The following is a 15765-nucleotide window of genomic DNA, read 5'->3' as shown; positions in this document are numbered from 1 at the left end:
TCAGAGCTTGGCGAGAGTAATATCACCCATAATAATACATCATACACTGTCTATTATTTGTATTTATTTAAAAGGCAATGATTTAAACCTTAGGCTACGAAATGATACATGAATGAATGGAATAACAGCGCGCTCACCAATCAAACAGCCGCGTTACGCGCATCAGTCTCTCAAAAGCCAAACCAGTTCTCTCTCTTAAAAGTAGGCTAATAATCAACTTAGATGCAGATACATTTTCTATGGTTGCTTCTTTATTTTTTTTGCTGGTTTGCACACGCACATTTGTTTAGTAAGTTCAAAAAGACTCGCTTAGAGAATTCTGACTACGGGAAAAAAGATAGTCATAACGGTCTTATCAAGTAACTGTACGACACATGGTTTTATCCGAAAACAGATACTAATAATTTTGTGACTGTTACAGATACGAATACTGGTTACATGAAAATTAAAATATGTTATGTCATAATTATAAAGTTTTTTTTTACAGTTAACGTATGTTATGTAATTGTTGCATTAGGCTATTAATGAATTAGTTAATTAATAAACGTTTATTGATAAAAAACTATTTAATGTCTAATCATTTACAATAGCATGAACCACGAGTAGTCGAGTAACTCGAGTAACTCGAGTATTTTTTAAGTTAAGTAATCGACTAGCAGAAATCAGTAGTCGTGCAACCCCTATTTTTAATAAGCAAAGTATACATGTTTTGTGCACCCACCTATAGGTGCATATTACTAACACGCTCTTTAAATAACAAAGAAAAAATATTGTGCCAGACTCTAGACCAAGTTTTAGACCAAGTTTTAGACCAAGGTCTATTTTCAGTTCCTCAAAATAGCATAGCGCCAACAATGCGCCTGAACACACCTCTTTTTCAGACCAGCACACCCACGGGAGCACAAATGGGTGCAAATGCATTTGCTATTTAAACTACGTGGCGTAGGATGGGAAAATGAGAACTGCGTCGGGCTGAAACTAGCAAAAACACTTGCGCTGCGCCTTTACGCCGCACTGCACTGGGTGTATGATAGGGCCCAGTGTCAGCTTTTAAACTGTTTGATATTTGTAATTATTTATTTATTTATTTAAAGCCTTAATATGTAATGCATAATAAAAGTGGTTTTAATGCATTAATTATGCCTTATAATGCCCCTTATAATGCATTGTATGATCTCATGAATATCTGTGACTATAGTTATAATACATTATTATACTTCTATATCTACTATTTCTATTTATACTTCTATATATTCTTCTGAAATGATAATGCATTAAAACACATGACAAACAAACAAATATTATAATGCATTTTAACTTCGGTTACAGTTACTTATGAAAAGATATAAAGCATTACAATGTACATTATGAATAATTTTATAATGAAACTAAAGTCTTACCAAAGTTTTCATAAGATTATTAAACTAGGAACTGATATAATTAAGGTCTATCTCATCTCGAGTAAAAGGTTATATTAGTGTTGAACATAACCTGTCTGTAATGTGTTTCACGTCAGTGAACACTGTCAAGAACCAACGTTAAATATACAGTATACAGAGGTACTGGTTGGAAGGGTCAGAGAGTACGTTTCAACCAACAAACCCCTGAAGTCATACGTGTTCGTCATGTATAGCAACAAAACTCACTGTGTTGCTTTGGTTCTGCCGTCTATTTAAAACTAAACATACTGTGCGACACACATGCATTCATTAATATCGTTATGCCGGCAAACCTTACAGTCTCATACACACAAACACACACACACAAACTGTCCGGGAGCGCATTAACAGCTTGTAGCGGGTACGGGCAGAGGACGGCACGCTGGCACTCTGTTTGTCATATTTCTTGTGGGCCTCGCCATCTGCCGGGGTGGCATTTTCATGGCTGTTTACCCTGACTCCCGCCAAGGAATCATCTGCCACCGCATAATGCAGCCCGCAAAAAAAGGGGGGATTAAGTTGGTAATGCAACTGAGACTATTGCTAATTTGGTGTAATTGGGAAGAAATGAAGATAAATGAGGGCGAGAGAAGGAGAGGCAATCAGTATGGCAGGCAGTACAGCTGTGCTTTTGGCCAAACTCAGCCCTCACAATCCCCCGCCCCCTTCTGAGCGTCACCCCCCTGCCACGTCACCCCGTGCTCAACAAGGTGCATGCAAATTCAAGCTAATGACAAATACGCTGGGCTGACATCCACAGCACAGGTTATCTGCCTTTCCATTCATCTCACTGGTGTGGATTTCAGCTTAGGGGTGTGCAAAGATGACCTTCACATAAGAATTGTTTAACTTTGCCTTAAATTTATATATATATATATATATATATATATATATATATATATATATATATATATATATATATATATATATATATATATATATATATATATAAAATTTTATTTTATTTGAAATATGACATAACTGTCATCTTTGAAGTCTGGAAATATATATTGTCTGTGTGTAACATACTGGTTCAGACACGGTTTACAGTTTTAAGAGTGACATCTGTGTCTATCTTACATGTTTTAAGGTTAGGAGGCTGATGGCGAAGTGCGTACATGCGTCTGTGAGTGGCAGCGTGTTTTCAGTGCTTTGTGGGGCACCCGCTGAGCTCTCTATATCCAACTACACTGTGCCAGACACCCCTCTGGCTGGCCTCCCCACAGTATCCACCCTGCTTCGCACATATGTCCCCACACACACCCTGACACACCTCACACACTACAGACTATACATCAGTTTCAGTCGCCATGGAGATGCGACATCTGCGTGGATCCCCATTCAGTCCCATTATATGTGAATGATCTGTGCTGTGCAACATGATGCAAGCAGGTAACAACACATACTGTAATAAAGGACACAGGACAGTAGGAGAGGGTGGGGGTAAGCTGTGCCACTTTCAGATTGCCCTCTATGTAAGGAGAAATGAGATAAAACTAATATACTAACTTATATCTAAGGAAGTCAGCTATCAACTCAAATTGAAGAAAGCAACTATAATTTAAGGCAATAAAAAAATTGTCCAGGCAGTGACACAATATGCCCCACATTAGGGGCAAGTTGAATCACTGGGGAAAATATGAACAATTTTTGTTTCAAATAAATAAATATATGAACACAGATGGGGATAAAAAGAGCTTACTAATGCACTATTCCATTGCAAAGTCTTATTTTGTAGCTAGTGGCAGTTTTATACATTTACAGTTCACTAAAATCTCTAATATATATTTTAAAACCGTTTAGAAAACTTTGGTAAAAAGGGTTTTGGTTCACATTTTTTCCTCAAACCACACATATAGTGGCTGTATGTGATGGGCCTTTGCCTAATATATTGTCACAACCAAAATAATTCAGAGTTTACTAGATTACAGAGCTGGCACATCTTACCCCACGAGTATATGACTACCGAGCATTCACTGTCAGGCCAACTACCTTGAATTCCATTACGACACATTTTCACAGCTTCTGGAAAGCACTTTGACAAGTCAACCTCAAATGTGCTCCTGTTTCATGTTGCACCTAATGCAATACTGCATCTAACTGTTAACATCCATCCCAGGTCAGTTGGATAGATTCAGCACAGAGCAACAGCAAATCTTATTAGGCAGAGCGACTTACTTGCAAACAGCTTTGTAGAAGACATGTTGTGATGACTAAGAAGACACAAAAGCATGGATGTCTTTACAAGTTTATGAAAACACCTCCACTCCAAACCCCATAGGAAAGCATGGAGCTTTGAGTTTGGGGTGCAAAAAAATCTATTTACACGGAATAACAAAGAAGTAATAATGAAGGAGAGCGATCAAGGGGGAAAAACATATAAATTTTAAGTCATTAATTCCCTCCCTGAACAATGAGAGAGCAATCCACAAGAGGCCCGACGTAAAAGTGTTTGAATTGAAAGTGAAAATGATTAAAGAGCTCTTTTAATGAAGTGTTAATTGCTGTGAGAAGTAGGAAGAAGGTTGGAGGAGACACACTGCTTTGACAGGAGTGAAGGCTACAGCAAAAGCCAATTTATACACTGATAGAAGGCTAAACACCATATGAGAAAATAGTATACTGGATTGGGCAGAGAGGCCAAACTAAAAGGGTCTTATTCACTTATAAATGTGTACATTAAAAAGATACTTGTGCAAAATTGTTTTCTCACATACGGATTCAGCTGGTTCTAAATTTTAGTCTTAATTCAGAATAAATGCACTACGTGCAAACTTATTTGACAAGGGTTTTACACACAAGACCCATTCATTTTATTTATCAAGGAAAAATTTAAGTGAACCAAGGACAGAGCTCTGGTGAGCACAAAATGACAAGTAATTGGAAAATGGAAACAAGGATGCATCCTAAAAACCTAGGTGAGCTTCTAGATCACCATGTATTGGTTTAGCCTTAATTCAGAGCAAATGCACTAAGTGCAAACTTAATTTTACTAAAAAAGGAAAAGTTAAAGTGGACAATTGACAGAGCCCTGCTGAACACCAAGAGACAAAAAAACAAAGAGTAATCCCCATAAACCCAGATGAGCTTCTGAATCTCACTGTTTTGGTAAATAAATTACTATTCTTGCAGAGGCCTCTCAATAATGAACATCATATTTATATCTCCACCTACAGCTGAATATTCAACATCTCATCATCCTCTCTAACTGAGTCCTATATTGTGTTTCTCATGGGCCTTTTGTGCTGCATAAGATGGCACAGTCTTTCACTTACCCTTATCACAGACACACATTAATGGCCATCAGAGAACTCTGTTCTCTTTGAACGGTTTACGGCGAATAGCCTTTGATCATAAGTAGTGCTCGCTTCACAGAAAGCCTGAAAAGATGTCTCTTTGATATCGCCCCGCGTTTACATATCAATGAGCACCACCGAAGATGGGGTCCCAGGCGACTCTCTTGTGCCACGCTTTTGGGAAATGTGGCTTAGTGGATATGTGTTGACCAGTAAATGCATACATTTGTAAGACAATTTCGTAGATGAGGTTGAGTAGCCACCTTTATCCAGAAGCAAGTACTCGTCAAGTGTTTATCCTCGATAGACCGTGGCTCATTTGACTGTTTTGGAGTGGAGAGCCCCACGTCTTTATGGGCTTTCATTAGACGTCATTTTGAGGCTCATTTGAAATCAATCCCCCTTCGGACCCTCACTCCAGCTCCGGTGTCGGCCGGATGAAAAATGAGGCGGGGCATTGGGGCTTCGGGCGGCCCCCCGTCCGTCCTGCTTGGCCCAGTCCGTTAATACAGCATCATCTGGTCGAACGGACGGGCAATTCCCACATCTCATTACCGACAGGAACTGTGGGTCATTACACAGGATGGATTCCCATTAGCTGAACTGAGGGTTTGAGACTAAATACAGAAGCTTTGGACACAAGCACATACTCACAAGCACTTTGTTACATACTCCTCAGCCACTCTTAACTTGTTCACACACTTCTGGATGAGAGGAAGGTGAAAATTACTTGAGAGAATTTATCTTTGAACACTTCAGGTAGACAGCAGGATTTTGGATGCATTCAAAAAGCATGCACTTAAAGGAATAGTTCACCCATAAATAAAAAAACTGTCATTCTTTACTTACCCCTCAAGTAATTTTAAAGCCACACACTGTTATTTTATTTAGACTTTTTTTCCAAAATAGTAATGCAGCTTGTGCCTTAGCTGACAGTTCATAGTGACCGTGGGCTGTGTAAACTGTTCCTTTAAGTCTGTCCTTCAGGGTAAATTCTTATAAATTGAATCACCTCAATGAAAGCAATTTTAGAAGCATGTTTTCCCCAAATGAAATGTATACAACATATCTCTCTTATCCCTGAAGAGGAGTTCATTCTCGATGACACATTAATTCAGGATGACTGTATGGTCACCTGGAAATCAAGGTAACGGAGAGGCAGTCAGGAGTGGGTTTAACCAGCAGGAGTGCAAGGAAGAAGCAGGGGCTGTTGAGTGAGGATAATGCAGGTCCTTCATATGGTCCGTTGCTATATGAGCCATCTGTTTATATGACAGACTGCGTCCTGATGGACAGAGTGGGTAATCAATGCAGCTCTGCTCCACAGGTTTATGTATGAACGTACAGTGTTCAGCTGTTCAGCTTCATGCAAGCTTGAGTGCGTGTATTTGCTTTTTTCAATTTTAAAATAGGGTATACCTGACTTGTTTATTTATGTGAGTATGCCTCCTTGTTTAGTGTGAGCGTAAATATGTGTGCCTGTTCAAAAGTGCTCATCTCCGGCAATGGTAAGCAAGCAGCTCCTGTCCCTGTGGGGATGATGATTTATGGAACGTTAATTTTGGATGGCTGGATCCGGGCAAATATTTCAGTCAGAGGACACAGATTGGGGGAGATTTCTGACAAGTCGGCATGACAGGCTAAAGAGACTAAAATGATAACAGCAGACAGTCTATAATGTAAAGATCACCTAAAAAGATAATGTATGCATAATAATTTGTAAAATGACATTGACTTTAAAATCATATTTAAATACTTTTTTGCTACACATTAATAATGTGCAACAAAACATGATCATATGATCATGTTAAACAGTATTGACACCTTTCAGTTCCTGATTTTAAAATTCTGGCCACATGGGGCAATGTAGACCTATGACTTCTGAATGTCACCTCGCATACAATAATTTGAACAACACAGTAGTTGATTAATGACCTACTCTGATTTGTCTGAACTTACTACTCAGGTAAAATGTATCTACATGTCAAATGTGAATATACTGGGATTGATTATTTTGTTTATAAAGGGTCAAACTATAACATACAGTACAGTAGCCTTTGGAATATGCAAAGATAAAGTTTCTCAAAGATAAACAAATTTTAGAGCAGATCAAGTAAGTAGAAGAGAAAAAAAAAAACTAATTGAAAAACTAGAAATAGGTTCTTCACCTAATTAACTACATAAGTACCTATTATATTTAAAGCACTACATGTGTTTAGGCAGCAGAGTAGTAAGCAATTCTGTCTTCGTAGTCACTGCATATATTGTAACTACACAGGACACTAATTATCACAAATAAGCATAATTGCATTAAATATGCATTAAAATGCACATTATTTATATTAATTTTAAACTGTTGTTGAAAAAATATAAATAATAAATATATATTTATTAGTAAATAATATAAACTGGATTTCTCAAGGAGCAGTTGATGGCTAGATAGTGCCACAGTGCTCATATGGAAGAAATGGGTTTGAGTCTGAGCAGCAACCTGTCAATTTCCTATCATTCTACACCATTCATCAATTTTACTCTCTAATAAAATAAAATTTTATAAGATGCACAGCCATCGCAAGCCACAATCGAACCACAGACAATCCATAGTCAGTTCCTCAGAATTCCACAATATGCAAGTGTCAATTTGAAAAAGAACATGAAATTACATCTACAGCCAGTTATCATCCAGACATTTATTTCCACCTAATTCTTTCTTTTTCTAACAATACCTTGACCCTGCACCCAAGTTCAGAAGGTGAGCTCAACTCTCTCAGAGCTGCTCCGCTGGAGTGATACAGGAAACCGATACTCCCCCACCTCAGCCACAAGATCAACACTGATCCCTCTTGCTCTTGACACGCTCAATATTTTACATAAAACAAAGGGCTAGCCGAGATCAGATGATGCCGTTTATGGGAGCTGAGAGGAGGGAGAAGTGTCTCCGGTTACAGCGGGATTATAGGTAAGAACGGGGAAAGTGTTTTATGGTGAATCTCACGAAAAAAAAAACAGTTAAGAAATACCCAGGTCATAATACCAATTTCAAATATTACACTTGTTCGGGACTTGGCTTGTGAGTTTAGCTATTGCTATATGAGAATTTGAAAGAGAGAAAAGAGACGAGCGAGAGAGGCGTCCTCAGTGGCAACACTAGGACAATCCAATCTGATTTAACAAGAGTGACAGTTGCTCTCTGATGACAGAAAAGCTCTTGAAAGTGTGATGGCAAAATGAAAGGATAGGTGATAGACAAAGAAAAGAAGAAATAAAAGTGCTGACCGCTTTGGTAGTTAGGGATTTGCAACATGCACAACTCTGAGTCCCGCAATCTCTGCATGTGCGCGCTCTCTCCCTCTCTCTCTCTCTCCAGCACACACCTGGTTTTTGCTAACGCGGCAAATCACATGGCTGACAGATTCCCGGGCCCTTTTAAATAATGCATGGGATTTCTCTTTTAACTTGTCAGTCGCCCTATAAAAAAATATATCAGTTCTTTTCTGATGTCATTTGTGACAGTGATTCACCCTGACAGTTCTCCATTAGACCAATGAGTCTCTTTTCATTTGCTCATTCTTCTACCGCCATTCCGACAAGAAACACATGTTACTCCTTTTTCTTTTTCCCTCTCTCTCTCGCCCTCTTTTTTCTTGTTAACAGGGGTTTTCAGAGCTGTATTTATATTTAAAGACACAAGGAGCCCCCATTAACTCGCTTCACCCTCCAGTTCTGCTGCAACCGTATTAGCGCAAACATCATTCTCTGCCTAACGCCGAAACCGCACACCGGCTCTGAGTCGCTGAACAAACTCCAGCATGCTTTGCGCTACTGGATAAACTCGGGGGGAAAAAAAGGCAGACTGTCTTTTTCCCTGCCAAATACTTCATCAAATCTCTTTGGCCCCTGTCAAACACGTCGCTGCCGTGCATTGTTGCGTTTTTTGATTCCGTGCTCTTTTCTTGCGCTCTTGCGGCGAGGGTGGGGTTAACGTTTGAACGGACCAAGTGAGGGGGGAGATTGAAATCAAGCCTATCTGTGCTGACTGCCTGCTGCAGATAGCTCAGGCTTTTTGTGGCACGATCCACACAGTGGAGGAAAAGCGCAGATTAGCCGTTTCCCCTTTGAAGTTCTCCTTCAAAAAAACCAAAAGGCTCACCACCAAGAGTGAGAGGGGAGGGGACCAAAAACACATCTTGCGGGAATGTAAAGAAACAAAAAAGGGACAGGAAAAAGTGCCATCGGGACTTTGAGCAAGCAGTGTCTTGGCTGCGCACGAGAGAGAGTGAGGCAAAAGAGAAAGAGGTTAAAGTTGTCGGACCGCTTCAGAGGGTGTTTGTTTAACTTCAGGGATTCAAGAAAGCTGGATCAGATTCCAAGACCACCTCTTAACTCCAAACAATGCGCATCAAAGACCAATCCAATGTACTTTGGGTGGTATGGCTTGCTTTTGAGGACTTAAAGCGTCTGGTCCAAAACCCAAGCGTCCTTTTGGTTCCTCAAAGTTCCTCAGAACTCCATAGCTTTGGCTTGGAGTATCCAATTAAAAATAACAACAAGCAGTGGCACTCGGAATCTCAGCCCACATCCGTTCGAACGCTGGTCATTCACATAATCTCTTTATTTGTTCATTAAAGACCTCATGTGGGAATTTTGTGGCTTTTATTTAATCTCTGTGAGCTTGGAGATCACATTTGTGGTAGGACTTTATAAAGTTGACAGAATGAACATTTAGTTCCCTGTCCATTCTATACTGTGCTATTCAAATAAAGGAAAAAAATGCCAAAAATAAATTTTAAAAACAAAACATTCCCTCACATGCTTGCAGCGAGAATCTCTTGAGTGATAACGAGAAGTTTAAAACTTACAAGCTTCCATTTGTTGTTTCTGGGATTTTTTTTATATATTCAGTGCATCCTGGGTACGTCTGGGAAATTTCATGCATTCTTGGTACTTGCATTATTGAGTACTAAAAATGAAGTTCAGCAGTTGATGATAAGAACACATATTGAGAAAACAGCTATTGTCAGCTAACTCTCAGTAGCCAATCATTTGCATGTTCTTTCTGAAAAATGGACCAAAAATATAAATATTTTGCCCAATCAAACATTTATTTTCTGCTGAATCCCCATCTTTTTTATCTCCAACATTTGCATATGATTGTCACATTTCTAGTGGCAGTCTCATGGAACTTATTTGCAAAGCAGCCATTACCTGTTACCACTATGGTAAAATGAATGAATAGATAATGAATGTATGAATATAACCACACAAAGCCAATAACCGCCAAAGAAAAGCATAGTAGGTTTTCTAGAGCTAATCAATGTAATAATTACACAATTCCTGACATAATTATACCATAACTACCAATTTACAGAAATCATGTTTGAAGAATAACATTTTAGTGCAAAAAAAATTTGATTAGAATATATATCAAATACAATATTTGGTTAGGTGGTCACATATACACATATACACACCTAGCCGCAAAAGTTAGAATATTTCAATGGACCGAAAGCACAAACGTGACTTTTTTTTTTCTTCATATATATTTTTTCTTTTTTTCTTGTACTGTATAAATATATTTGACATTTTGGAAGAAAACTGGCTGTAGTTCACCCTGATTTGTAACCCAAAAAGCCACCCGAAAAAGATTATCTAGGCTTATCAGATCTGACACCACACAAAGTGCCGGGTCTGTGCTTACTGTGTTTCACGGCCCGAGACTGTTGTTCACTCAGCACGCTGACATCCGCAAACACAAGTGAAATTTGACTCTGTGATTCTCAGTTTCCATTGATGCAGTTCTCTCCATCTCTATCTCTCTCATCATCAACATTAGCTCTATCGGCAGCCAGAGTCCATTAGAGGATGTGTGATTGAGTGCGAGACAGACGTCTTCTCTCCACCCCGGGCACTGGCTCTTCCTCCTCTCTCCTGCTCTCTATTCTCTCGCCATCATCTTTCTGTCACTACACACACTCTCCGCATGCATGGGCCAAATTCAAAGGTGATTTGTATTCACAGTCTCAAGTGCTGATCTACAGTTGGAGCAGCTTTTTGGTGAAGCTTGTTATGTACTGATGGTTCAGTCATTCATTCCAATAGGATGAACCACATCTGAAGTTGCTTTTACAGAGCAAATTCACAAAAAGAAAACTTTTGATTTTAACATGACTAAAACTACATTAAAATTCTCCAAACACCTGACACATATCCGTGTCATAAAGACATTTCGTAGGTTGCTTGTACTGAATAGTCTGAATGAAATCTCACGTCCAAAATCATTACTGTATATTACATATCAGATGTGTTCTGATTGGCTGTGATTTTTAGTGAGGACTGAACGATTACTTAAACTGGAAACTTGTCATGTCATATCTGGTTGGGAAACAGTCAGCCTGTTTAAAACATATAGTTAACCAGCCCATATTAACCACTTGGCAACTAATTAAAACATAATTTAAAATATAATAAAACTAGACTGGACTGAGAACTGAATACCCCCCCCCCCCCCCCCCCAAACCCCCCAAAAAAAAAAAAATTAGTGATTATTATTTATTATAATGTTTTCTAATTTGTTTAAGTATTCTGCTAAAATGTGTGCAAATTTATATATATTTAAAAAATGTTGTGGATATGAAAAACATTTTATACAATAATATGTACACTTACACTACCGACCAAAGGTTTGGAATAATAATTAAACCAAGGCTGCATTTATTTGATCAAAAATATAGTAAAAATAGTAATATTGTGAAATATTATTACAATTTAAAATAACTTTTATTATATAAATATTTTTAAATGTTTTCGGTTTAATATGTTCATTAAGAAATCATTCTAATATGCTGATTTGGTGCTGTTGATGTCGTTTAATATTTTTGTGGAAACTGTTCAAAAGTTTGGGGGAAGAGAGAGAGAGAGAGAGAGAGAGAGAGAGAGAGAGAGAGAGAGAGAGAGAGAGAGAGAGAGAGAAATTCTGTACATTGCTGAAGTTTAGTGGTCGACCGATATATCGCCAAGGCCAAAATATCGGCCGATATTTGGCATTTTTCAAATATCGGCATCGGCCGATAAATTTGTCTGCTTGGCTGATATGTTCGAGACTTTTATTTTGACAGCGCTTAGAGTGGCAGTGACTCTTTTTCTTGGTCGTCGTCGTCATTAACAGTTCTGTCTAGTACAGATAGAAGTCTGTCTAATAATCAGATAGAACGGTTAAACAAAGGAATTAATGTATACAGAAATTATTATAACGATTGCTTTTATATTATTATACTACTATTAGTAATAGAAAGGCAAACATTATAATACTTTCTCGTTTGCCGTCAGCATTAAGCAAATACACAATTATGTCATTTAAACAAATCTTTGAATGACTAATGAACATTTAATTTAACAAACCTTGCAAACTTAGCCGAATCCAGCTGTGAGATCTTGTGAAGTGTGTATTTTTATCCAGCATGATCGCGTGTTCTCTGTGTGACAGTCGGTCTGTGTGAATTGAATGCTTTAAACTTTAAACTCGTGCCAGAGTATGTGAGCGGAGTGGAGCGGCAACAATTTCCCCTCCGCGCTCAGAGCATTTAATAATCACTCCACTCCAGCTCCGCTCCGGGTTCACAATTTCCCGCTCCACTCTGCGTTCACTGATACCAAAAACATCGCTCAGCCTTCGCTCCGGCGGCTAAAGTATTTCAGTATGTTTGAAATGTTATGTTCATAACGTAGCCTATATTAAAAAAAGAGTTTCAAAGAGGCTTAGGCTAATGTGTGCCAACTGTTTTTCCTACCACACGCCAAACTAATAACATGATTGTCAGCATTAAAAGGTATAATTGCTGCTTTCTGCTGTGCAAATTTTGTTTGTGATGAAAATAACAGTACATTTTGATCAGTTATTTTATCTACAGATCGATGCATTTCTTACAGATTTCTGCAAGATTTCTCTGTGTGCTGTATGTAAAGTGAGGTTTACCCTGGCTTTATTTGGAATATATGAATCCCAGTGCACACAAACTTCCCAGAATACTGAGTGCCCTCTAGGTTACAGTGTTTACTTTCTTTTGTAATTATATTTTTATTAAATATTTATTTATTTGGGAAAAATGCTGTCATCTAAATTATAAGCATGTTTCTTTTACACATTTAATTTTTAATTCATTGTTGTATGATTTCAAATTTCTTAAATATTAATAATAATAATTTAAAAATAATATCAGCTTTATATCGGCTATCCCTGCTTTCCAAGATATCGGCATCAGCATCGGCTGTCAAAAAACACATATACTATATATACAGATATACACTACTGAAGTTTCTATTAAAAAAAAAAAATCACAAAAAACATTAAGCAGCAAAAAATGTTTTCTACATTGCTAATAATAGCAACCATTATTAATAATTGAGCCAATGACCCATAATAACTGAATACCAAATAAACATATTCAAATGATTTCTGAAGGATCATGTGGTACTCAAAGCTATTAAAATATTAAAACGGAAAACAGTTATTTAAAATTATAATAATATTTCACAATATTAATGTTTTTTTTTAATCAAATAAATGTAGACTTGGTGAGCAGAAGACACTTTCAAAAACTAAAAAAATTCAAATTAGTAGTGACCGGTAGTGTATATGTCTGTTTTTTTCCCTCTCTTTTCCCCCCCTTTATCTTTAAACAGATTTGACTGCAATTTTAAAACCTTTGCAAACTGATATGAGGAGTGAATTGATGGTATTAATGTCTCCCTCTACATATTCACACACACGCACTGTTTCTGTTCACGTATGTGTGTGTTGTTCGTTTATGTAAGCGTTATTGGTCTTGGCAATAACAACGGATGGCATTTGTGTCTGTGCTCACAGTTGTTGACTGTGATAATAAAGAATGACATTTTACTTTGTGTGTGTGTGTGTGTGTGTGTGTGTGTGTGTGTGTGTGTGTGTGTGTGTGTGTGTGTGTGTGTGAAGTGATGGTAACATCACAATCTAAATGCACAGTCAGGAGGGGAACATTAAAGACGTCATTAGCCTCAATAAAGCTCAGCAGAAAGGAGAGGGCTGCGTGGGCAAGAACCCATTACCTTAGGTCACGTGCCTGTGTACGCGTGTGTGTGTGTGTGTGTTGAGGTGATTAGATTGTTGAACGCTTCCTAACAGTGCTCTTTATTTTCATATTGTGAATATCTATAGCCTGCGCTGGTAAGTGATTCAAAGCTAGTGAGTCATAAACTGGTCAAAGCTAATGGCTGTGTAGCCCTGCACATCAGAGATGTGTTTTGCGTTGCAGTGGATTTGATGTGTTTGATTACCAGGTGAGGAGCTCAGAAGTGATTCTTCTGAACTGTGACAGGTGCAAGAACTCAAACACAAAGCATTTGTGAGAACATAGCAAATCTACAAACTACAACAGTGAAAATTATAATAGATAGGCTTAAAAAAGTCAATCATGCATTAAAAGTATTTGATAAAAATAATATTAAAGGTTTGCTTGATTTATATTAACTTGCATGTGCATGGGGACTGAGAATTGTGATGAATTTAACGACTCAGTTCTGAATTTTCAAAACAATCCTTGTTCTTTACCGATTACATCAGTTCTTTTTTGAAAAAGAAATATTATTTCCTTATATATTTTTTGAAAGCCCCATTGTCAAATTATCAATCATAAATCATCAATAATAAATTTAAATAAATAATTTTTGTAAAAAATTTGTTTTAGATTAATTTTTTTTTTTTTTTTTTTCTGTTACCACTGCACTTTTTTTTTGGTAAAACATTGTATCCTTTTTAGGGTAAAGCGTTTTGAGAAGTAACTTTTAAAGGTGTTATATAAAATCAAATGTATTATTACATATCATGTTCAAGTTTGGGGTTAGTAAGACTTAAAAAAAACTCTTATAATCATTTATTTATAAAAAATATTAATATTGTGAAATATTATTACAATTTAAAATAACTGTTTTATATTTTATTGTATTTTAACATGTAATTTCTTCCTGTGATTCCTGTGTTACATGATCTTCAGAAATCAGTGTAATATGCTGTGTAATATCAGTTTTAAGAACAGTTTATTATTGCTTTTTTTTAGCAGTCTTTGATAAAGAGAAGTTCAAGGGGACAGCATCTATTTGACTATTCTTTGTGCTCTTGGCTAAAAAGAAAAAAAAATCTTACTGACCCCAAACTTTTTAACGGTAGTGTATATAATGAAAGGCTTTCATATGATTAAAAACCTTTTGCAAGAGGTTTTAAAATAAAAACATACTTTCAGTCATACATTTTCAGTCAGAAGAAACAGTTTGATTTAATGCACTTTTAAAGTATCTTTGTATATGTGTGACTCTGACCTGCACTGGAGTTCAGCTCCTCGTTCTCTGACTCAGTCCCGTTCTGGCTTCCTGCTCCGTGAATGTTGTTCATGGCCATCAGTTTCATTTTCTGGAGTTTCATAGCTTCAGCCATGGCTGCTGCCGTCAGACCTGTGGAGTGCACACACACACACACACACACAGAGAGAGAAAGAGGGGTAAGTGTACTTGGTAACATACTTGGCCCCTTTTACACCTGATATAACATCCGTCTCAGGGGATCTGATTTTGTCAAAGAGAAGCTCACTTACTACCTCAGTGTGTTGATAAAGCACAAAAAGTCACTGATATTGAAAATCTATAGTTTTGCACATCCCTAATCAGTACTGGTCGTGACTGCCGCCCACCGGCAGAATGTGGCCCTCTGGAAGAGGAGGGAGGGATCTACTCCCAGAAGGCCTTCTGCTCGTGGTCGTGTGCCAGTGTGTGTGTGTGTGTGTGTGTGTGTCCCACGAGGATTTCCCAGTGTTACTCACTGTCTCACACACACTTCCCGAACTCAACCCTCCTCTCATCAAGGGCTCCTCAGCCCTGGAAGCCATCATCACTCAGCCCAATTAGGCCCCTAATTAATTCAATTAAACAACGGAGGGACACATTAAGTAATTCATTAAGTGACGATGCGATGCCTTCTCACACTCCGCTCTCAAAATATCCCCACA

General features: G+C 37.7%; 1 protein-coding gene across 3 annotated transcripts in view; it reads right to left on the bottom strand.

Annotated features, from left to right (window-relative positions):
• Positions 1 to 15765, bottom strand: part of LOC109067735 (dachshund homolog 2-like) — a 143416-nt gene that overhangs the window by 38644 nt on the left and 89007 nt on the right. For all 3 annotated transcript variants that reach the window (XM_042748428.1, XM_042748429.1, XM_042748430.1), the window contains exon 3: positions 15083 to 15214. In XM_042748428.1, the coding sequence (XP_042604362.1) occupies positions 15083 to 15214 (132 nt within the window). The remainder of the gene's footprint in view (positions 1 to 15082; positions 15215 to 15765) is intronic.

This window comes from Cyprinus carpio, chromosome B21 (assembly GCF_018340385.1).
Source record: "Cyprinus carpio isolate SPL01 chromosome B21, ASM1834038v1, whole genome shotgun sequence".
Lineage (NCBI taxonomy): Eukaryota > Metazoa > Chordata > Actinopteri > Cypriniformes > Cyprinidae > Cyprinus > Cyprinus carpio.
The sequence above is the reverse complement of the archived record's forward strand: the minus strand, read 5'-3'. Positions and strand labels throughout refer to the sequence as shown.